Genomic DNA, 26,713 nt, shown 5'->3' with positions numbered 1-26,713 from the left:
TGTTCCGATTTGATGTAATTTTTAAAGCTATTTAGGCAACCGGCTGTGCTATTAAAGTACTAATGCAGTAGAGCGGAGTTCAGCGTCCATTTTGAATTTCGATGTGCACTTATGACTGTTTCACTAATCATTTTCATCATAAGGCATGTCTATTTAAGCATTCTTTCCATTCCAATTAATGAAATATTTCTGATCATAGTATGACATTTGCTGCCCTGTTCATTGCAATATTATAACATATTGCCTATATATTATATAGTCCAAACAAATATTTATATCTTTGTAATGAAAATAATCAAAAATTACTGGACGATTTAGAAAAATCTTTCACCGTTAGAATGCTTCAATCTTGAGTCACAGACTATATTTACTACCGAAATATTAAAAAAAAAAATAACAGCCGTGCAGAGAGGAAGGTCCAGTACCGCTAGTAAAACAGAGGAATATTGACCTTCATTACAATGATAGCAAAAATGATTTACCAGAAACATGACATATACACCCATTCCTATACTAATCGTCGTTCCCAATCGTTAATAATAATGTTGAGTATTAATTACAGTTTTCTATTTTCAATTGCTTTTTACGTCGAAAGTTTTCATAATGTTTTAGTTGAATACCGACTTGAACTTAAACAAGGCCGTTACCATAGTAACAAACACTAAACATGATTAAGCCATTTTCGTGATTGTATGATGTTTTGTTGGTGTAGGAAAATATCTACATATTTAAATGGCCTGTATTAATACAAAACTTTTAGGGAAAAAACGTTTATAATCGTCGTAAATAGGCAACAATAACAAATTTGTTTTCTTTTTTAATTATTAAACTCTTTATAACGAAATAATTTTATGTAAAATGCTAAGAAATAATTTTTGTAACGTGTTATGCACATTATAGTCATTAGATGCTTTGTTGCTAAGCAATGACTAGTTCAAGGCAAGCTAATTTAAGAATTGAAATACAATTATATCTTAATATCACATCATAATATAACTTATTAATTAAGGAAATATACTACACATAACAGTTCTCAAATCAAAAGTCGAGAAGAACTCTCCGCCATTATTTTTAATCAAAATTATTACAATTTGCTGCAACCATTACCCTGTCCTCTACATGTCATATTCTAGCAATTAATATAGTAATAAAAATTACCAAAAAGAAACATTTAACCGATTAGGCGTGGCGACTTATTGTAGATCATAAATAATTAATGATAAATGTTGATTATTGTTGAATCAAGTCACTTGAATTCTTTTCCTCTTAATGTAGCTTACAGGATAACCTGTATAAAGATGCGACAATATTTATGAAGAGTTTTGGGTTCTTGAGGGATGGAAATTTGACCTAAATTCAAGGGTGGCCTATCTTGTCTGTTGACGAGAGTTTTTCACGCTCAATTTAACGATTTCAACCTTTATATATGATGTTACGTAATGTTATCGTATTTATGGAGATTTATATATAGCAAAATCCTTCACGCCTTGTTTTAAATCCATAGTAGTAGTGGCCTATAGGCTTCAGCGTGCGACTCTAATCCCTGAAGTAGTAGGTTGGGGCTTTTTGTCTATCTGCGCATTTAACATTCCCTTCTACGACGAAGGAAAATATCGTGAGGAAATCGGCATCTATTAGATCCATATAGTCGAAAGAGCACGAAAGACTTGTCGCCAGCCAATTAGAAAAAAATACAATTAAATGTTCACGATTCGGAGACAGAAATCTGAGGTTAGACCTAAAAGGTTGTTGTACCAATGGTTTAATTTATTTAATAGAAATTGTCAGGTGGCGTCTATTTGTTGTATGGTGATAAACTCTAGCAAACGTATTGTTGCCAGGATTGTGTTTCGTCAGATTGGTTGAGGGGTGTAATTAATTACCAGTTTATGTTAATTAACTGAAACACCATGCAATAATCTGGCGCATGCTCGTTAACCCCATATAAATTATTAAAACATTATGTTTTGTACCTTACAAATGTTTGGTTAAAGACATAGCGGTTTTAAGTGTCCGCTAGGTGAGGGGATCGATTCCTGGTCAGGCAAGTGTACGGCAAGTGTACTTCTATAAATTAAAAAAACCTAACCTAACGTAACTCACTGGGTCCCACTTTGAACCGAGACAATATCGTTTACATCATGCATGTAATGTTATTAGTTTTTTTAATTATTTTAAGCCTTGGGGTTTACTACATATAAGTCGTAAATTTTTTTGGAAGCTGTTTTAAGGTAGAGCCGTGATTCGACAAATTTACCTATCATATAAATTATTATTCATTTATAAAAAAAAATATAATAAAGACTTTTAGAGCGATATAAATTAATGCATCTCATTCATAACTGTTTTTCATACAATTACTTATTGACTTTGCAAAAGGTTTATTGACGTTTATTAAGCGTTAATTTCTAAATTATTTCAATTCGCTCGGAATCACCTCGAAGGTAGCCAAGATAAGAAGGATGCGTAGTATGTACGCGAACGCTGATATTAACATGAATGTGCGCATTTTATTACGTAGATAACTTTGCTAAAAGTCAACAATAGAGCTGAGACAATGACGTGAATAGAGCCGCGGCTGTCTTAAATTTTTCATTAGACTCTCGACAGATGTCTATGAACAAAAATGGTGTTGGCTGAGATTGATTTGCAGCCTAATAAGTTGATGGAATGTTGTTGCTGAAATTAAGGCTCGGTATGTCATAAACTTAATCTATCTGTACACTATGAGATCGTATCTCGACTCCTCCCCTGCCTATGTTCCCCTGAGTATCGCAACCTATAATTTCGGTTAGCACTCAGTTTACATCATTTATACTTTAGTTACGATACTATCTACATTTAACGGTCTTCCTCCCATTAATAGAGAGTTTATTAATTTTATTAGCAGAGATGTAGCCGCTTAGCGTTTTGGCCGACTAGCGCGGTAGTTTTTCTACTATACTTAATTACTTACGCAATTGATTTGTTTTTTTTTTTTCGTTTATATTATAATCGTTTTTGATTTTATTGTATCTATGTAGTAAAGTTTATCGTAGTTATATGATCGTAGATAGAGTTAGAGTACACTCAAAGTTGCACAAGTTCAGTATTGTTATTCAAAATCAAGATGGGACATCTGATGAGGAGTGCCTTCGTGATTGGGATGGGAAAGGACTACGATGAAGATGGTAAGTTATTCATTGAATGTGAAACAATATTTGTTTTTCTCCCAATTATTTTCCGCCTCCTACCTCTCCTTTACTACTTATATGAAAAGTAAAGGATTTGTTTGGTCAGTCTTTATCTTTTCGAATGTGCTGTCATTTATATCACTCAAAGGTGACCTCGCTCTCATTAGTAAATACGTATTTGTGTAATGAATATAAACCTATTTGAGCAAAAGAGTACGGCCAGATGTTTGTGGTGACCTGAAACTGTCTTTTAAAATTCGTATTATAACATATAATAATGAGTGGATTTTGTAATACTTACCTCGGATACGTAAGAGGATTCTTGACTTGATAGTTAATCATGACAGTTAATAATGTAATTATTACATTTCATAACAGCTCCGAACGGTTGACTTTGACGCAATAAAACGACGATGATCTGTGCAAAGAGCACGAAAAGTCAATGTAATATATGTGCAAACATACATAAATTATTAAGATTGAAAACAGGTAACGCGATTTAACTTTGAAACATCAATCCTGCACGGATCTTTAAATAAATTGTATTATGTTGATTATAGAAACTGCGTAGGTACTCTAAGTCTATCGTGATTGTGTCATCTACAGTTCCGTTTAAATCTTACGATATAGTCATGACATGAAACTGCAAATCTTAACTGGAAATTTCAGTTTATTTAAGACCTAATGAAGTCGTGTTAACCTTCAATGCGGCATGTGGCAGACCGTCTTTTGTTTTGTTTTTCTCACTATTGGAAAAAGTACCGCCCAGCTGATGTTCAATCAACCAGTTAACGCCTAACCAACAAGATAACATACATGCTTCGAAATTTTTTAACCAAGAAACATTTTGTCATCTACAGAAAATCTTGAAATGGCTTCTTTTCGTTTCTGTGTTTATGTTTTTTTTTCTCATTATTCATAGCCTATTTGCCTTCTTAGGTCTCCGTCCGTATAAATATTGTATTCAAAAATTGGTATACTGTTTGTAAAACAAATAGGTAGAGCGTCCTCATTTTGAACTACTTTTCATAAACATCTGATACAACAATCGGACAGGATCTATTGTTGGTTTTATGTACCATTTTTTGTGGAATTGGAATATTTGTGCGAAAAGGTAAAATTCAGCGATGTATATAGAACTTTAAAAAATTCTGACTTTTTATTATTATGATACGCATGGTGAATTAAAGATGGAGTTTTAAACGTCTGCAATTTTCTATAGAAAAACAATCAATGCCGAAGTAAGTTATTTATAACCTATCCTGTCATAAAATATAGCCTTTATGGTTAATTATACTTACTCAATCCCATGTGAACCATTACAGTAAAGCTGAGATGTGATGAATTAGCTTTGTGCCTTGTAGCGCTCGTCTGTCTAGCGTTTCATGCGTTCGAATTTGAACCCCTGTTTGTAATTGTTTTGTAATTAATGATTGTCGACCATGGAGCAGGGGGAAATGTGACCATCCCATGCTCATTGAGCAGTTCTGGAACATCATCTGACTTTCATCATCGGTCGTCAAGGCAGAGTACGAAATTGCACCCCTATTACCTCGACATCCGTTTGTTCCACAACAGTACGTTGTTTAAGGCAGTTTTTGCCCCGAACTATATGGAAATTACTGCCCACAGAAGTATATCCGAATAAGTTCGACTTAGGGAAGAAAACATCGTAACAAAATTCATAACACGCTGGCAACGCACTCGCCAGCCTTCTGGCATTTAGTGTTCATGGGCGGCGGTATCATTTAACATTAGAAGAGCCTCTTGTCCGTTTTCCCCCTGTTCTATAAAAAAGACAAACACAGCTGTAACTGTTTACAAACTAACATACACATGTTTCCATATATACCTCACGTTATCGTAGACAATATGAATGAAAAAAATGTATGAAAACAATAAGGTTTTAGTACATATCAATAATTATGATATTAAAACATTTGATCATATGGAACATTACCAACAAAAGTATTTTCATTGTACTTTGAATTTGTATTGGAGGGTATTTCAATTAAAAATACATAGTTGTTATTTACAAACAAATCCATGGCCTTAACAAATAGGTCGTGAATAGATATCGACGCTCGTGAACTTCTGCAGTATTTTGCAAATGTCGGGGTTGCGACCCACGGTCGAGTTTTATCTTTGAGATTTAGAAATTAGACCAACCACATTTGCCAACTCCATTGCTCTGCGCATGATTGCGCGGACGAAGGTGGTAGGCGATAATTGTTTGTGCAAACTGTATGACGATCTATCTGTCTAAACAGATACAAATAGCTCATAGAGTAGAAGGTATTTATGTATATTTTATATTAACTTGTCCACTACCATAATACATAGTTTTCCTATGTAATACAGTATTCGTATCTTCTGTTTTATGATAGTCATGGGCAATGACTTTCGCCACAATGTGACTGAGTACTTTTATACTGCCAGTCATGTATAAATTGACTTGCACAAGGAGACAAATAAAATATGTATATTTAATGCTTAATTAGCGGTGGGTACGTTTGTTCTGTGTGTTGACGCAAAAGCACCCGTGATCTGCGTTCTGATAAACAGTTCAAATAAGCGAGTGCTAAAATCATATTTTTAGTTTGTCGTCAACTTGATAAGTTTCTGTTGTACCTCGACAATATTCTTATTGATTTATTTCAAAACTGTAGTGGTTATTATTATATGTATACCTAAATATCATCAACGGGATATATGTATGCAGTGTCCTCTCCGGCCTTCGTGCGGTTGGACATTAACTTAAATATTTCCATAATGTAGTATTGTAATGTGAATTTTTCGAGACTATTTGTTGCAAACGTACAAAAATAACCAATATTTCTTCTTTAGAATATTAATAGAATAAAATCTTTAAAACAAATGAGAATGCTAGTCTCGTATAGACAATTTCAAATTACTTTTTTGCATTATCGTCTGAAATATTATCTTTTATATTTGGATTATGATTAAGCTTGCGCGGTTGCTCCCGGAGAAAATACCTTAGCATATAATATATAGTTTAAATCGCTTTTGTTATTAGAAAATGTATATGTTGCCTAACATTCTTCATTAAACACATATCTATTCTCAATATCATCAGCTTTAAAAAGAATTAGTTTCATTTACAATGTTTGCTCTGAACCATAAAATTGACGGCTTTTTAAATTATCTTGTGTTAATTGCTTGCAGGATATTAGGTACATGTAAATATTTAATCACCTACTTACATGTTTAAATGCTTGCCTGTTTTTGCTGAAACGCGCATTTTCACTTATCAACGAAGCAAATAGCGCATGTTTTAGCAAATAATTACAATACTATCTCATCAAAATTTAAATATAATGTTTGTCATTCGTATTTACTCGTATAACTATAAAATCATTGTACTAAGCTGGAACTAAACGCAGTAAAAACTAAGCTAATATTTTTGTATATGAACTGTTTATATTTTAATTTCACTTTTGTTGGTAGATCAGGATAATAGGATGAGTACAAACGGATACAATTCCTAGATTAGGCCCAGGATTAGGCGGTTCATAAGTAGCATATAAAGCAAACATTTTATTTAAAAAATTGTTTAATAGTAGTAGTAGTATGCATAGTGATATATAAAGATACTGATAATAACAGATAATCAAAACATAATTAAAATTAGGTTAGAAAACAGCTTCGTTAGGAATGGTAACTACGCAATAATTGTATGTGACGCAAAAATATATTAAATATACTTATACTAATATTAGATATACTTAAAAGTATAGCAACCAAAAACTTTTAGTATAATTTACCTTGAAAATCAAGTTACCCTTTAGATTTTTTAAATGGTCAAAAATTAACAAAGATTTAGTTAAATCGGTATCCTGAGGTTTCATTCGTGTTTCTCTGGTCGTAGTGAACAACCAAACTGTAGAGTTTTAAATCATTGGTATATAAAAAAATGACGCATCATGTTACCTACTTACCGATATTTTGAAAAACATTAATAGTTCAACAACAACTATTTGACAGTATTACGTAAATTATCTAAAGCTGTATTTGTTGAAGACTATTTCGCTGCGTAGCCTAAACAGTTGTTGCAAATGAAGCCGCGCGGCAGTGTTTCGGAGACGGCCAGCGCTCGCGCCATTTTCAAGTTTAATAGTCACCGGCCATTGTATAAGCTAGGTCTAATCGATACTTGATACATTATTAGATTATTTTTAGTCTGTGTAATGAAATGTTAATTGATCATGTACGGATGGTTTACTAGCACCGCCACTGGCGTGAGTATTTCAATTGTAATTTGTTTGACTAAATGTTTTTATTTATATTTGTAACACAAATTTTAGGGGTCTAAATAGAATATTTCTTATTATTAAAATGTATTTATTGTCTATAGATATACTTTTACTCGCAATATAATAATAAATGTTGCTTGTACATTTTTAAAGTTTAATAATTTGGTTTAATTTGTTATTTTTTGAGATACACCAAACATTTCCATTTATTTTACTTAATACACGTTAAACGCAATCTCTAAAATAAAGCTTTTTACAGAATTTAGAAGTATTTTTAAAACCCGTTGGTGATGCGTTTACAGCATCAAACTATCTGTGGTTTCGTCTGTGTACATCAGAATTGACATCAATATTTCCCTTTATATTAAGTTTTAATGTATTGCCATAAAAGATGATTCTTTTATTAATTATGCAAACACGTTTTGCTGAGAAATAATTGCAAATAATGAACAATATTTCAAGTGACGGCAAAATATGGTATCATGTGACCGAATACTATAGCGGCTAAATAGTGCTAAATGCTACGTTTTATTTTATTTCAAGTTATTTTTCATAAGCACGTTTCATGAACACAAGTATTATTTCCTTGCATTCGATTCTCCGCATTGGGCAGGGGCATACCTTAGTAAAAGGAAGGTAACAATTCTAATTTTAGAGCTTGCTCTAAGCCCTTGGGATAAGGCAACAATTGTTCCTATAGTACTTTTATCTCAATGTTTCTGGTGTTATCTATTTGTTTAAACTTAATAAGCAAATTAAAAATATAAACTTAAAACCTTCATGAATATTTAATATACTTATTAATTACATAATTACCAAAACGATGCCTAAATAGCTAGTATCCGATTTCGATAGCCCGATACAATGATGATGATTATGATTGATATTTAATGTATTCAAACTAATTTGAATTCTAATATTAGATATATATTAGATTGTATCTGTAGGTATACAAGTTGATAATAATCTATTCGATTATTAATCAATTATTTCAAGGTATAGGCTGTGAAGTTTTTGTTACCCTTGACAAATAGTAGAATACTATTCAATCCAACAATTTCGTTGAAAATTAAGCATACAATAATTTTTGGGTTTGATACACAAACCGTCCAGGTCCCAGCCTCAAATCAGTAACAGTGACATGTATGGGTTGATGGAACAGAGTTATGAGAAATATATTTTCACCCCAAAGTGTGAGCTGAGGGTGCAGAGGCTCGATTACTGGTGGTGAACTGTTTTACTCTATAATATGGGAGTTAGGTACATCGAGAGAACAATGATAACTGAGATGTGAAAGTCATCTGCAAAATTTGTTGACATTTGATTTTGAGAAATTTTGATTTCTGAGGCTCCAGCCTACTTAGCCTGCTGGTAAATCGTCACTGTTTTTACTCGTCCAGCCTATAGGGCCGTTTTATCCAAAAGACGCTGAATACGCTCGGTATTCAGTATAGCAACCCGTTTAGGTTTCTATTGGGCTTGCCGAGGTTCTGCAGTGCGTCAGATATGTTTGTCGAGACCCGAACTGAAAGTTTTAATTCTTTGATGTATCGCGTTAGACATAGCACATGTCAAAAGTGCATCACGCATATCCTTAAACTTATGGTAGGTATGCTGTCCAAGCCTCATTATAGGAGTCTTTTTGTTTGATTTATTAAACAATTCTAGCTACTATGACCGAATTGTTACTGACTAAAACTACCTATGGGTATAAGCTGAAATAAGGAAGTTATTATTATTATTTAACCTGCATAAATGACATAATTTGATATTGGTTTGACGACGCGTTTGTAAAAATCTCTTTAAACGTAAACCTGCTTAAAACGTAATCTCTTAAAATTATAGGAACGTTTGTGAATTGTGAGCAACTGTGGTGCCATCCAAGTTTCTTGCGTAGTGATTCATTCTTTAGTTATATTTTTATAAGGAAATCAGGATTTACAAGCTTGTAAATTAAAAAGAAAATATACCTATAAGATAATGACAAAAGTCCTAACTAAAGATGACCTAGTTTTTTAGCAAACATAGATTAAAGGACGGTTGAATACCCTCTCTGATAAAGGCTTTGCAGATTTTGGTAAACACAAAAGTAAAGTTTAATAACTCTTTCAGAGTCTAAGAACAATATATTAATATCTATGACACGTATGTAATGTTGATATATATATAGCTGATTGCGTAGGATGAAATACAAATAAATTTCCCCAAAGAACACATATTATAGAAGACTTTACGAAGGAAACGTTGGAAATGAGGAAATCTCTGCTACCAAAACTCGAAGAAGAAAGGAACAAGGGTTATTACAGGAACAGGAGTCCAAATCAACTAAGGAATTACCCTCCTCAGCAGGCTATAAGAATATCGCTTCAAGCAACGCATTCCAGTTGTATGTCCCGTCCTAGAAGCAACTCACTAAAAGAAAAGTTTTATAAATAGCATCTAAAACCTGACAGCAACAGGAAAAACTACAACTGAACAAACAACGTACAAAAACTAAACCGAATAAAAACTCCCCCAAGCCGGTTGAACCTCGCGGAGGAAGGAGACCATAATCCTCTAGATATATACATAATTGAAAACGAAAAAAATGTAACTCTAAAAATAGATACATTTAATGTCAGATCATTAGGGTCACAGATAAGATACATAGAATTAATACAATCACTACATAAAATAGAAATAGACACTCTTGGTATAGCAGAAGTAGAAAAGTAAAAAAATAGAAAACCATGGAGTGAACTAGAGGAGGCCAGCTAACTATCTTAATGTATGATATTTCTCGACTGAAGACACATTTTTAATCACATTAATAATTACAGTCGTGTTGTTGACATTTAATTTTTATTTATTAAGATTCGAATTGTGTAGGAGTAAATTTTACAATGAAAAGCTTTTTTCGTCCTACGACAATTTCAAAATTTCTATTACGAATGTTGCGTATACAATATAGTCCTCTTTGTGTCTCTTATTAACTAAATTCCATAAAAATGAACCGATGGCTATGTTTTAAATTATGAACTATTTTAAATAATTATATATTAGAATAGATCCAAAGATTATAGACACATGTATTGCTTCGTTTGTATAAAGTTTATGGTGTTTTTTATATGTTTTTTGTTTTAGTTTACTGGGTATATAAATAAAATAAAATCTTCCTCTAATTCAACTCGCCAGATTCTATACATGCTCAGAGGATTATTGTCTTAAACCGCTTAAATATTTGTAAAATTCTATATTATGAAGGATTAAATATTAAATATGGTTTGTTTGACGAACAATAATGACCTCAACACAATTTTGCTGTTGTTCTAAGTTATCGTGTATTTTTTATCTCATTTAAATAAATCGAGATCTTTTGACGTATCATGTTTGTATGTGTTAAGGTTTATTATATGAGTAAATATGAATACAATTTTGGTGTCCAAAGGTTGCTCATTTTATTAGTCTGTGGATGTTAAATGAGTATCTTCAATATAAATAAACACGTTAAAATTATTTTAAAATTAGCGCTTATTTTAATACTTTGTTCTTTACTCAACTATACTATATTTAGTGGAAAAAATCGATTTGTTTATATAATTCGATTTTTAAAAATACTACGAAACAAGCAATATTCTATATTGTTTAATTTATTGTCTCTGGACGCATAACAAGTCACGTTTTTAAGCCACAGATCTACAACAGATTGAATATAACTTGACGTTGACAGTCAGTGTAATAACTTTTCTAGCGTCTCGAAAGTATTTGCAGAAGAGTCTTATAATGTTTGCCGATCTCACAGTATAGCAGTTCAAATGTTATCTCAACCAAGGCTACACTTACTAGGTTACATTATTAAAAAATACACCGATATGGACGCAAGTTTCCCGTTTTCTCTGCTCACGCGCAACTTGAATCGCTTTATTTTATTTAACCGTACTAAGTATTGATCAGTATAAAATAAACCTCGAGTGAGATGTGCTGTGTGTGCTTATAAAATTGTGCAATGGAGTTTCAATATTATCCAAATTACCAACGGTCGCGTAGGGTTCAGGAGCAACCCTGGTGGGATGAGGAAGACACCCTAACAGACAGACAGATCAATGGTAATCGGTCAAGTTCAATGTTATAATAACTACACTATATCTGATCGTAAACCTTGTAGTAATATGAAAATAATACATATGTCTGCTTCTATATTCGTACTAATTACCATAAGAATGTAAAGTGACAATTGATACCAAATAACGATTTTTTTATGTGAACTAAATGAATATGTTTAAGATGTCTTAATAATTTTATGTATCCACAGTTTGTCGTTTTGTTTTAAATTTATTTGTGTTTTAAAAGTATATATTTAATGTAACAATGTTTCAATGGTAAATACAGAAATGATATTGTGCTTAGGGGAAAAACATTTTCGACCTGTTCAATTTAGGCTTCATCCATTTCCATTCGGATAGTAATAATTAAAATTATTGAATGCAAATAAATAATGTTTTATAGCTTTTGCGTTAATGAAGACGTTATTTTCGATATAGATTGATTTTGGGATATATGAATTTGATTTAAACCAATACTTTTTCAATAGTCAAGCGCCTCGTCTAGACGAAACGGGAAACTAGAGAAAGGATGTATCGATTGAAGATAATTTTAGAAAGGCCTTTACAACACGGTACTGGTTAATTTCGTTATATAATTTTACCGGTTTTTATTTTACTTGCGCGAATGTATATTAATCGTTTGTTTTTATGCTTTGTCCTTCGGATTGATTCCATTCTGATATTATTATTATATTAGACTTTAGATATACTGAACATTAACAAGTTACATGTGAATTTTCTATTCTATCTTTTAAACGAGTTAAAAACATTACAACATATTCAGCTTAATTAACATTATTTTAGTTACGCTATCGATTCTTTAAAGACACTTGTCTTAAAGATTGAATTCACAAGGCCTAAAAGAAAATACTGAACTATGAACATAATATTAGCTTTGGTTGTCGATTAATAACAAAAATCCTTTACAGATTTAATAATTTAAATTTTACTGTATCTCTTTTAAATATAAATTCGACGTCTGGGATTTTTTAGCTTAGTTGTCCATCAATATGATTTTTTATAGGTAAATATCTTAAAAGGTATCTTACGTTAGGTATAATAAGTCATGACAATGGTGTATTGTTTATTTAATGTTTATCTGGTGAACAGGTGATTACCCGCTAGACGTGACCAAAGCGTCATCTCCCTGCGAAATGAGTCAATGAACTTGTGTCAGATAACGCCAAATTAACTGGAAAACTCATCCTTGGAAACATAAATTAACGTATCGACTATAAATATAAGATTATTGTAGATAACTCTATTCTTCTTTTGGTGCCTCTCAATTGTCTCGCTCTGTGCCAGATACTGTTTCCCTAAAACTCATTACAATTATAGTCGTAAAATGTATACGTTTTTGGTAATGATAATGCTTACTCAACGTATATTATCCCAGAACATAGACGTCGCGACTAATTAAAGTAGTTCGACCCATTTTGTTGAAATGACAATTTAATTACAAAATTGACAAAGCTTCTTATCATTGTCTTAGTTCAAAAACTTGTCCATAGTAACTTGAACGGGGTCCAGCTCGGGACTTAATAATTTTTTGTATAAAATTAACTTTGTAAGCTTCGTAGAGGCATGAATAAATTTAAGATAGCGTTATTTAGAACTCCGAACAAAGGGCTACTTTGAATATCGATTGGGTAGCCAGCGTACCCTGAAGTGACATAGTAAAATTGAGTGGAGGTTATTGAGGTCATCGTCCACTGCAGGTCACTGAATAAGAATGCCAATATTGCAGTACTGATTAATTTCTGATTTTGCATATTATAAACGCCTGCAAAATATTAGTACGCAATAGCATCGGAGCCTCAAATAGAGACGATAATTCAACACTAGCCGGCTTTAAAATAATCGATGAATTTGAAATTTTATCGCCAATTCCTAAAGCTCCGGCTCCGCAGTCATGACCTATCTGACAATGGGAGTGTCCACAGGTAGTGGTTGCACCTAACAGCAGGTTGTCCCCTGTATTATAATAAATATCGTATAGCTATAAGTTTTAGATTTTGAAATATTTAAAGCCTTTATGTGTAGAGAATAAAAGCTTTTTGTTCATGTTAAAAAAGTACGTGATTGGATAAAACCTTTGAATACTTTTTGTTCTAGGCATACGAAATGTATGAATTGTTCCTTATCAAATATGTAATGGAGTTTTTCATATTTTAACAAAGATTTTTTGTCTGGCACAGTCCTGTTAGTTCAAATATCAGTGCAGCTGTTTTAATTGAATCTCCCGCACGAGCTACGAATTCAATTTCAATCTTTGTTTGCGACAGTTTCATATAATACACTCTGTACAAATCTTGAAGTGTAATTATAACTCACGTTTTGCATTGCCTCGCGTTTGTCACATGAGCCTTTTTAGTACAAATGAATGAGGAAAATGCTATTTTCTTAAACTACAATATGTCCTTTTTTAAAATGTGAATACCACAACCATCGTCATATAATACTTATCAATTTTTTCAAAATTAAGTTACATTTGAAGATTTTAATTAATATAACAAATACGTATATTAATTGGGCTCAAAGATTATTGAAAACTGTTCTCCTTTGCAATCGTTAAACCCTAATTTTAAAGGGATTGTTTTGTTTTATTTATACTTTTACGCTCTTTGAACTGACTGTTAATATGTTACCTATTAAAATGACATATATAACTTATATTTACAATTAATTATGTAGATTTTGCTTGAATTAATTGCGACTGGGGGCTTAACTATCGTAAGTTATTTCTTAAAAGAGACCTTTAAGGCTATTACTAATATTGTTTGTTTAAACAAGGCATAAACTGCGAAAACTCAGACGATAACTACACTAGTCCCTATATTTACATTACGGCTTTATGTAAACTAGTTATCAGTTGTTATCTAATACATAATTATATTTGCACATGAATAGACGTTTATTACCGAAGAAATAAAAAATACTCTAGTAAATATGTATATAATAGAATGTAATTAGATCGTAGTTAACATCGTGTCTAGGCTTCACCGCAAACGAGAAAACCCTGCGCCTGCTCACTCAAATACAGAATTCTTCTATATTTTACTGGACGAACTGTTACTGTTTAAAACTTAACAACTATGCTTATTTCAATTATTAGTATATACTAGATGACACGGTGAACTTTCTATTACCTACATATATGTGTCAAAATGTAATACAATTTTTTTTACTAAATATGGAACTATGAAACACAAATTTCTCTAGGCATCTTTAAATATATGACAACCAAAAGGACATCCAAATTTTCCCAGCTTGGTATAGCTTTTTGTTTCCCCGTTTAAACCTTCCCTGAACATCCAAAAATATCTTAGCCAAAGCGGTCCAGCCATTGTCGTTTAGCGAGACAAACGAGTAATTAATTTGTATATATATAACATATATACAGTGGTGGTCGTATAATTAGAAACACAACCAATGGTCCTTGACATTATGTAAGATACTTTACCGCAGTCGTTTTTATTTTTATGTTATATATGTTAGACGATTTATCATTAATTAGAAAAAAAATTATAAATCCCATTACACAAGTGCAGTTTCAATATTACAGTACGGATAAACATTTAAATCAGTTTTAAGGTATGTCATGCTGAAAGATCCAGGTTACAGGCGGTCGTTGAGTAAGGAATGATCGTGTGCTCTTAAGATATTTTTTTTATTGCCATTAATCCATTGTACCTTCAATCTTCCCTTAAGAACATCCCCAAACTGTAATGTTACCGCCACCGTGCTTGACATTAAAGTGTCGTCCTTATGTAGCATAATATAAAGTATTCTTTACAGGACGCCTTAGCATTTTCCATCGGAAAATGTCATATTTTTTTTTTATATCGGAAAATAACACCATTTCCATTCTCTTAACGTCCAATTAACATATATTTATAGCGAATAATAATCGCTTCTTTCGATGTTGCTTGGTTGCTTGGTAGAAGTGGTACCTTTCGAGAGAATCTTTCAAACAATTTAGCTTCTACTAATCCTCGGCGTATCAGTCTTGACGACACGTTTGTCGGATCATCTGAAAAAAAAAACTTCTTTTTTAATCTGTTCGGGTCCTTGGTCCTTTTTAAGCAACATGAGCGATTAGCATATCGTCTCTCGGAGAGGTTTTTCTTGGCCGAGCCTTTCTAAGAACAATTTCAACAGTTCCATGTGTTTTATAATGATCAATTGCATTAAAAACTTTCTATATATCCCAATTTAAATGTTCTTATGTACGCCCACTTGCCTAGTTGACGCGTCACAGCTTTTATTTTTGCTTATTTTGGACAAAATTAAATTCTCAAATAATAGAAGAAGCCAAGAAAGAAAATAAACTCCTACATGTGTACTCATTTTTTTTTATTAAAAGTAAGATGTTTTTTTTTGTTTTTTTGCAATTAATGAGTTTTTTATTTTATTTTGATTGCATGATTATTGATAATTATTGAATGTGTATATTTTTTTCACGAACATTTGTACGTTGAACTATACGTATGCTTCTTTATTCATAAGTGTTTCTAATTATATGATCACCACTGTATATAAAAAATACGAATTACTATAAAAATTATATTTATATAAAAAAAATATTCTGCAGTTAAATCTGTAATGGTTTTTACTCTACGATTTTATAAAGATATAATCACGAATTTCTAAAAATATGATTTGTAAATATATATGATAAGTAGATTAACACGTATTAAGCAATGTTAATTGAACATATAAACAATTTTGCGGCGTGACCATCGTCGAAAATTTACTAGGTTTTTTAGTTTTAAATTATGCATGAAACATTGCTATAATCAGCTTTTTATTATTTCTTACGTAATCATCATATCATTTTCGTTTTTCTATTTAATGTCTTTAAGTTGCCGTTTCGCTGCATTGATGTCCAGGAAAACTGTAAACTTCCGCAAAGTTTAATTAAACATTTTAATACCTCTTAAAATATTTCTTTTAAAATGTATAGAAATAAAAAGATAATCAGTGACGCTACAACGTTTTAAGGTCTAGGCCTCAGATCTCTGTATCTGTTTCATGATCATTTGTCAAACGAATAGTAGGTGATGTGATCAGCCTCTTGTGTCTGACACAAGACTTACGACCTCAGGCATGAGAGTCGCACGCAGAAGCCATCACTGATCTCAAATGCTTTAAAATGTTTATTCGTAAATAACTAACGTTATTTAGTAATATATAGAATTCCACGGATCTATTAATCTTGTTTTAATGAATATAGACATTTCTTAAAGTTTAACTAATTCTTTATATTATTCTCAAGGCACAGGTATAAGTGCCAACAAGTTATTGTATTTAAAAAGCGTAAATTTAAACATATTTTCGCCTTCATGTTGACATTATTGCATACTAAAACAGGTATATTTCCTGTACATATAATATGCAAATTTAATCAAAACTGGTAAAGAGTTTCTTTCCAGTTCTTCTCGACCGTTCTACACCTCGATGTGAGATAAATTTACTATATATTTTTATTGATTGTACTGTACTTAGATATAAGAATTATATTTCGTCTTTTGATCGGCATTTCTTTCGTTTCAGGTAAGGGAGAGTCAACTAAGGAGGTATGACGGTAACAATGAACCTTCAGCACACGTGAACGTCTGCCAGCTAGGTAGGTCACATTTTACAATACCCCACAATGTAAGAGCCCATAAAGTTTAGTGGCAATAACATTGTTATCACTAGGTCACTCGAGGGACAACTTAATTGTTAATCATGGATTTGCCTTAGCTAAGGTTGTCGTTATAATAGGCGTAAGATATGGGGCCAGTCGACTTCTGTTCGCGTTTGATATATTTGTACTAAGAAATTAAATGAGTTTTACAATTCTCTTTCCCATAATTTCTACTACTTCTCTTTCTCAATTTATAAAGATATTAACAGCGATTTTTAACTTTTAATAACGAATAGTATTTTAACTGTGCTCACATCTATATACTAAAAGCTTGTATACTTACTACAATGACTACTTAGGAAGTAAATAGTTTAAAACCAATATCAAACTGCTACAGGAACCCCCACATGTACAGTTTAGTCATAGTTTTTTTTTTATTATTTCTTGGTGACACGCATTCTTCCATAAACGATTGTGGCTTGACATTTCCTTAATTTGTGTAAGACTAACAAATCAAACCAGTCGATAAGTCCTTGAAGATTTGTCCTAAGTCGGTGTAGCAAGGAGAATCTTTGTATTAATGTGTGCGTTGGGTTCGCTTTCCGTAAAAAATATTTCAATTTTAATGCATAGTAAACTCAACTATTTAACATATGGCATGGGTGCTCCATGACCCACTGAGATAGTTACAATATATAATATAGACGAAAACTATTAAAATCCTTTTTTAACGGTAATGACACATAGACACATACTATTTAAAATACATATCATATATTGTTTAATTATTTGTATAGAATAATAAATGCGTCATTTATTCGTTAGGTGTATCGCTTACGTCACACTAAACACTTCCCGGTCTATAATTGACGATTGGATAATTTTATACCTTATGTTATGAGCTAGCCTTGAATTTCATCGACTTCTGCCAAGATACGTATTTAACTTATTAGCGGGTTTCTACTAAATGTTTTAACGCCATTCAAGCGAATTCATCTGCACATTCCATTAGTAATATGTACTACAACGTCAACTGTTATTGTATCTATTGTAAGAGTATGTGAACTATTCGCGTCACTTGAACTGTCGTTTTCTTAATATTATTATGAATAGTAATAAAAGTATATAACAATCTTATTTATACTTTCACATGTGTACTAGAGAGAGAGTATTCTGATTCTGAAGTAAATGTACAAAGACGCGTATGTGACAGATATAAATGACGTAACGCAAAATCTAGATTTGCTAAGCAAATTTTATAAGGCGCTTATTTTTATCCCATTAAACTACCTCCATCATTATACGACAAAACTGTTGCCTTCCATCAAGACGTTAATAAAATTCAACACAGAGACAGATGTTATTATAATTGTACTAATGGTGATTAGTGTGGTTAATTTGTAAGTGGTGTTAATTGATACTTAAGCCTAAGCTAATAGTCAGTGTTGCTATATTTTTGAAGTTACACTTCTTTTGGCGCGTTTGTGAAAGATAGTAATGAGAGTAAATTTTTACGATGCGCGCGCACACCAAAAAACCGACACCCTCAAATTAACAATAGTCAACATTTTATTTTGTAACAAAATATTTAACTAAATAATGCATTATTATAAAACTTTTAATGTATTAAATACCTTTTTTCTATTATTAGTTTTTTCTACAAACGTAGAATAAATTTTTTGAAAAGATTTTTATCTGGTTACGCCAAAGAAGTAGCTTCTAACGCGTGTATATAAGGAAACACACTTTTTTTTTTGTTTGATGCAGAACTTGCAGAACTTGCAGTACTTGGAGTGCTTGCAGTACTTTTAAGGCTTCACGTAAAAATTGGAGCGGATTACATTTAGCAGGATTGTAAATTGGGTTGATATCTGGCACAAGCCTATCTCTCAGGCTATTTTGAGTAAACGGGGGCTGGTGCTAATTCTGAATACATTTTGCAAACAATGGAAGGCTGTGTAAAACGTAAAGGCACGTTCAGGAAATTCATATGTTATAAAACTAGATCAAAATCGTATTTCTTATGAACGGTTGACCGATTATTTAACGTAAGGTTAAGTTTAAAAGGCCAGATCGTTGATAAAAGCCAACGCGAACAAAGCTGAATAGTTTTTTTTTGTGTTTTTCGGGCCATGAGATCGAATCTTTCTTATTTTCATTATGGTTAACTAAAAACCTCTCGTAGCAGATATGTGCAAATGGTGAAATATCTGAAAAACAAGTGTTTTTTTGTCGAATTGTCCCTATGAATAGGGTAGAGACTGCAAGACGTTCACTCATAAAAAAACAAGATTATTGGAAATGTTTGTTCATTAAAAATACATAAAGCAATTAAATCTCAATTACGAAAATTAAAAGTAATATTAAAACATTCTTATAAGCCATATTATAGGTTCAATATAAAAGAAATTATAACCTAATTTATCCAGACAAACGGCTTATTACAAGGAAGTCTATTGGTAGCACCAGCAGGTGTATCGTAGTGAAGACAACTACTGCAAGCGTAGATAATGGTTTCCGTTTCCGTGTATATTTAGACATTTTGTAAAGCCTTATTTATATACAGATCTATGAGGGTTTCGCCACGTCCTGGTTTACTTTTGCCTTAAGACGTTATTATATATAGAATTTTGATAAAATATTATTTCGTAATATCACAACTTAATTTATAAACATACTCAAAGCCTTAAATAATGTTATGTAACGTATTTATTTACAAAGTATGTAGGAATATATACAGTGTTACTTGCGATAAGAACTTTGAATAACTTTTGGAGGGTAGTAAAAAAATAAATTTAAAAAATGGCGGACGGTTTATTGTCAGTTCTTCTATGCCCTTCATTTAAGATCTGGCCGTAGTTGTTAAATTAGAAAAAAAAATATATATATATTTCTTTATTAACGTTCATCTGTACACTGTGTTACATAAATGAATAAATGATTTTGAATTTGAATTAGGCATCTATAGTCCTAATCATCATCTTTTATAGATGTAGGCTATGGCTTTGGAATAGTTGTAAAGCGCAATACATAGTAATGTTAAATAATATAAATGATAGTTATTATAGTATTGGAACTGAAATCGGAAATGCCGAAGACACAGATTACTAGGGATTTTCTATTATTATCAATTACTTGACCGTATTTTTCGCCTATTACCGCATTTTACATATCGCCTTCAAACCAATGAAAGAGTACTTACTACACAGTTTTCCTTATCTATATTGACGGAAATCGATGTAATCGTTTCATAATGTATTTGTCAATTTGTTTTATAAGAAAATGCTCAACTCTTAGCAAATATGTCAGAAAAATCAAGCGAAAGTTTTGTATGGATTCCCGTAGATTGTGTTACATGTAAAATGCTCATTCATGTGTAGTACCACCGATTCGAACATGTAGCTTCTTGAACTATGTGTTAGCTTCTAATAGTAATTTAATTAAATTCTAAACATTTTTATGAAACATATTCTTAAGAATCTTGCTACAAGTGCAAAAGTTACTCATTTGACTCGTTCGGTTGTTTACGAGTTGTTACGAATTGACTCGACCATTTTCCCGAAGTGGGATGGTCGAGTCGGAGGAGGGAGTTGTGATTATAAAAGAGGTTGTGACACATGCGCACGGGCCTTTTCTTCGTACAAGTTTGAAGTTATACAGTTCACGTAAAATCAGTGAAGTAAATTATAGTGAATTAAGTCATCATTGAAGTGTTTAATTTCCTACCCTAAGAACTAAATCAACTACCGCTAGCATATGTGTTTTATTATACTTTTACTGAATATAGAAATTGAGTTTGCAATTACGAATAGAATACTTTTTATGAACATACTACTATCGATTTGTTTGCAAAAACGCGAGTTAGAGGTATAAAATTTAGTTTTTTTTACTATCTAAATACAAGGTAAACGTCCAGAAGTCTCATCTGATGTTGGAAATACTTCAGTATATTATAGTACATATGTACAGTAATTATAAAACTTAGAATCACTAAACAGTTGTCGGAAATTTCGTTTTCGTCTTTGTTATTTGACGTTTACCAAGTCGAGTCCCGCATTTTACTCTGCGTTAACTTCGTCGTGATATACGTCTTAATCGACATATGGACATAAAAAAAAAACATTTGAACCAGTAATTCCTCAGATTCTAACCAAAATAAACTCTCTTTTTTGTATAAAGAAAAATATCTGCAATAAAGTGTTAATTAAGGAGTTAAAAGTGTATTTGAACTCGATTAGGCCTTTTATAGAGTACAGCACTGAAGCTGATCCGGAACCTTCAACAATCTTTTGCATAGTTCATTGCCCGAATGAAAATGACATTGATTACCTGTTAAATATTGCTTTTTGTGAATTGTTTTTAAAACTCAAAGGTCATGCCGCGAATTAAGTTCGATGGTTTTTTTTTTGTACGGAGATGTTTACATAAAACTCTTTGGCTAACAACTGACTTAATGGTTTACAATATGAGCTTATAACTTACATAAAGTTAAGGGTAGCGGAGTTGCGACTCTAATAAACTCTCTAATAATAAAAAACTTTGCTTCATAAATCTAAATAACACTTATGTTATAGGACATTATCGGAGACGAAAATGTTAAAATATAATTTATAAGTTTGGTAAAAACTAAAGGGCTCAATATTGCCTTCAAGTATGTGATGGTTGTTTAGATTTAGTTTTCACTTCTAATTATTTATTAATTACCTACAATATTCATATGTGATTTAACTAAAGTTAGGTTACATAACCCACGACTATACTACTTTGTTTCTAAGTCTGTCGTTTTATTTGCTTGTAACATTACATTTTGGTTGCTCGATATGTAACGAATTTATAATTTAAATACAATTTTGAGTCTTCGGGCAATATACGAGTATACAAAGAACTTGAAGATTCGTATAAGAAAAAGAAACATCCATCACAAATTAACATTAACACAGTTTAATTCCCTGACATCGAGTTTAAAACTTTGCTCAAGGAAATCGTTAAGATTTTCTAATTTTTACCGTTAAGTATTAATGTTTGGACAATCTGCAATACGCTAAATATTTATTCTAATCGTTGATTACTATTTGCAGATAATTTATAAATTATTTAACGATTACATATTTGCAAACAAAGTCGTGTATTATTGTAATGTTTTGATCTTCTCTTTCATAACTAATTATCCGAATCCTAAAGACGATGTACTCGAAGCAAGCTAATTATATCGGCTGTATAATTCCGCTCCGTTTGTAGTCATAGACAATTTTTCTAGAGTAGTCCAGGTGAAAACAATTTATTTTATTAGAATATAAACTGGAAGACGCCACGTTAAATGAACGACTAATTCGGCGACGCTCCTCAATTTGTAATTTCACGCACATTAAATATTCAATTCAATATGTCGTCGGTATCAACAGTAATATCATCTTATTATAGCACTGAAATTTGTCCATTTCCCCCTGGTTACATTCAATCAAAGATTGTGTTTGTAATTTTCGCGGCGAGCGAGCGATCGTGATCGGTGTTCTGCAGTCGCTGGAGGGCGTCCGTGTCGTAAACACGTTGCCGTTGTTCCTATCATTATATACTACGTTGTCGCGATCTTCCGTCCTCGTCGTACTGACCGGTACGATGACTGACCAGACCACAGACACTCCTCGCTTTCTACGCTCCAACGGTAAAGCGGCCGCGGTTTGAGCCGTTACTGTCATGTTTACATACACCACAACTTCCTAACTGGCGAAAACTTTCGTGAAGTTTAAAAATACTAAGTGGAAAGTGTTACGATGTGTTCGTGCAGCAAATTTTACGACTTCTGGAAGAACTCGTGTGGCGCAGGTGAGATTCGTCGAGGTCTTTTAACTTTTACATTACCTATAAGGTTGCCTCAACTTCTGCTTGTGTACGTCATAAATGGACTTTTTGTAGTTTGCCTTGAGTTTTACGTTACAATTATAAATCAGAAGTATTGCTGAAATGTTATCAACTATACGCATGTGTCGCGATGTGTTTTAATTTTGCTACATACATTTGCATACCGACAAGGACTAGTTGCGCTAAGCGTTTTGATCCCCTTTGAAGTAGAACAATATTTGTAATTGTATCGAAAACAATATGGTATTGTCTATTTAGAATCGTAAGGCTCTTTTACCGAAGAGATTGTGGTTCCGCGTTTCAGCAGTCAGGGTCACCAACATCATGAATGGAAACGCTTATATCCGCCTCATGATTAAAGTTCTATAATTGAAGAAAAGGTATAATTTTCTATGTGAATGCATCATATTACATATCGTACCTTGACACTCTTGCCACACAACGACGAAGCAGTAATCCAATAAGAATTGCAATATTTTGTTTCCCACAAAGACTTATACAGGTTTTGCAATTTCTGTTTAATCGCTGAATAATTATTGCAAATTGCTGAGGGTAGGTAATCAAAAACCTTTTTATTAAATTCTTCACTAGAAATGAAAATGACAACATTATTTATTTTATAAGTATACGAAAATATGTCTGTTGTGTAAATTTTTTTTTACGAACAAAACCAATTTGATGAGATTGGATGTAACAAAGGATGATAAGGTTTACATAAATGTTAAACTTAATCGATGAATACGTAGGCAAAGTCGCCAATATCGATTAAGACAATAAAAGTAATTCTAGAAACAGCCTTCGTAATGAGGCACCAAATGTGTTTTGTAATTATCAGTAAGGTATTTTCAATTAACTTGCTGTTGTTTTGTGACGCAGTTTGAAAGTTTGAAAAATTACAATTTATTTACAGTTAGCTGCTGTTAAATTTTGATTAAAATAAATTAAAAAGACAATTTCACTTTACTAGTGTTATGAAAAGCTTTTCTTTGAATTGAGTATATAAGTGAGTTTTATATCTTCTTCAATTGCATTTAATATGGTCCTCTCAAGAACATGAACATTTAGATATATATATATATATATATATATATATATATATATATTATTTTGTATATAAAATAGTCGGCGACCTATAAAGTTATCTTTACAATAAATTGCGAAAGTGAAATTATTATAACAGTTATTATTCTGACCTAGTCCTTATTTTCTACGTTGAAAGTTGTAACTTTTCCATGCGTCTCTAATTTTCCGTTTTTTTTACTACTGTTAAACGACCTTGATAGGCATTTGCATATATTTTACGCAAGGTAACCAACCACTCGATGGCGTATATCAATGGCCTATTAAATTAGTTTGGCGGTCCCAATGCTGGGATTTTTTTTAAGTATGAAGGTTGATAATTTAATTATTTGATTGAAATACTAACATTTAAAAGTTATTAAACGTTAATCCTAAATATAAGGAATACATTTCGCATGTCGTGTTTAGTTTACTTTTGCTTTATCGGCTTCAAAACACGGTGCATTCATATTTAAGGAAACAAATGCTTTATAACCAATTACAACGAGTTGAATTATCAAGTCTGTTATGAAATTGTTAATTAAATATTATTCTCTGTTGGCCTTCACTGCGTTTTAAATTAAATCAATTGTTATTTTATTTAAAATTTGTTTAAAATAGATCTTTAGTAGACAATTGCAAGGAAATTCAAATACCAAACAGATTTTGTTTTACAAATAAAAAATTCGATTTGGCATATGACCACATTGCAGTGGTATTTGGATGTTTCGTCTGTGGTCCTATATCCCGATCCTATTTACGGGTTTTGTTTTGTTTAAAAAAATTCTTTGGAGTTTGATGAGTGTGGGATAAAAAAATGTATGGCAATCTTTTTCAATTTCTTTGTGGCGGTTTATTTACCAACTAATACACAATGTGATGTTAAATGTATGATTATTGACATCTTACAAAGGTGTTAAGTAAATTATTTCAGGACCAGCGTAACACATTAATTAGCTACTTATTGCTAATCTATTCACAACGACCTTCTCAATATTACATATATGTTGCAATGCTAAACTATCGGAGATTCTATTTACGAAGCTAAATGTAAAATATGAAAGTATGTTTGTCTTCACATAAAGGGTTACCTTTGTCACACCTACCACAACACAATTTAACACAAACATTACAAGCCGTCGTCCTGCGAATTCTTTAAGTATTGATTTTTTGATCTTTTACTTTTAGCAGACTAACAGTTAAATTCGAAAGAGTCATCCGTTACTTATATTTTTTACGTAATGGTTTAGCATGAGTAATGAAAGATAGCATTTAACGGATTTTCTTTATGAGGGGTATAATTTTTATCATTATGAGACATTAACAGTTTTAATTAGACGTTATTAGCTTTGTTTACAGAATTATAAATTTCTAGAACATGTTTGTGGTATCGTAATAAGGATATGTTTAGCTTTTTCCCCCAAGCTTAGCCCGCGTTTATTTTGGCGAGATTTTTTGTCTATTATCATTTATTTAGTCTATTTATTAAAAAAAAACCCACAATGAAGACAGCTAAACCTTCTTCAGTTATCGTAGAGTAATATTTTGAGATTTCGCATTAACAGATTATTTTTGATTGAAATGTCGATGCTTCTGCGCAAAAGTTGGTAACAAACACGAGAAAATACCAACGCCACTAACTACTTTGTTTACCGAAGTAATTTCTACCCATAGGTATCTTGGGTTTTGTTATCATTACTAAGTTCACGCAGTCATCTCGGTGATATCCGAGTGTAACAACAATTAACAAATAATTTAAATAATATATATATATATCATAATATTTGCGATAACAACTTCACACGTGGGTTATCCATAAACATATTGATTTAAATTCACGTTTTTGTTCAGCAAAAGCGGTTTACAATACAATGACAAATATTATTTGATATTTTTTTTAACATTGAATACACCGAGTCCTTTTTGTGAGTACATTTGTTTAATAACAGTTTTATTATATACATTTCGCGACCTAAAAACCTATATCAAAATGTCGCGTGGGTCGCTGGGGTGCACGCGGCCAGCAGGATGGTGCTTAGGGGGTAAGCATATTACCTATGTTAGGGAAAAAGGTCACTCCCCTAAACGAAAGAGGAAATCTTTTAATATGCAGTACAGTATTTGCCATTAATATAGTGGTAGCGGGAAAAAAATGTATCGGCTTTATTTATATTTATATTTGCTGATTGTACATAGCTGAAACGAATTGGTTTAAGGTATTAAGTACTCAAGTGTAAGACAACGTCACTGAGAAAATTAATTTGTTATGGTTTTGTTGCTCGTGACTAGGATTTATTGCGACTAAAAAGATATAAATGTCCAATCACTCAGTATTTCTTAAAATGCATTATTATATATTCCTTGGTGCAACTTAAAACTTTGTCATACTCATACATCGTTGGTTATATTTTATTATAGAGGTATAAATTGATATAAACAATGAGTAATATGTATTGTATAGAATGACGCACCCGATTTCACTAACCAGAGAAAGTCATGTACCTACACCCTGTAGGTAGAGAGAATTTCGTAAGAGACTGTTATTATAATTATTGTTTATTAATTAATTTCTAAAATAAAGTTTTAACAACAAACACTGAATAAATATGCGGTCAGCGTGTTCATACATTAATT

General features: G+C 31.9%; 1 protein-coding gene across 6 annotated transcripts in view; it reads left to right on the top strand.

Moving 5' to 3' along the window:
* Positions 1-2,809: 2,809 nt before the first annotated feature.
* Positions 2,810-26,713, top strand: part of LOC123709253 — a 38,563-nt gene continuing 14,659 nt past the window's right edge. The window contains exons 1-2 of one of the 6 annotated variants that reach the window (XM_045660410.1): positions 2,810-3,170; positions 17,086-17,158. In XM_045660410.1, the coding sequence (XP_045516366.1) occupies positions 3,162-3,170; positions 17,086-17,158 (82 nt within the window). In that variant the 5' untranslated portion in view covers positions 2,810-3,161. Of the gene's footprint in view, positions 3,171-7,294; positions 7,433-11,289; positions 11,533-17,085; positions 17,159-22,680; positions 22,985-26,713 lie in introns of those variants that run through there. The other 5 variants (XM_045660407.1, XM_045660411.1, XM_045660412.1 and 2 more) reach the window with 5 other exon arrangements.

The sequence above is a fragment of the Pieris brassicae genome, chromosome 5 (genome assembly GCF_905147105.1).
Source record: "Pieris brassicae chromosome 5, ilPieBrab1.1, whole genome shotgun sequence".
Taxonomy (NCBI): Eukaryota; Metazoa; Arthropoda; class Insecta; order Lepidoptera; family Pieridae; genus Pieris; species Pieris brassicae.
Note: the sequence above shows the minus strand (reverse complement) of the source record. Positions and strands in the feature narration are given on the sequence as shown.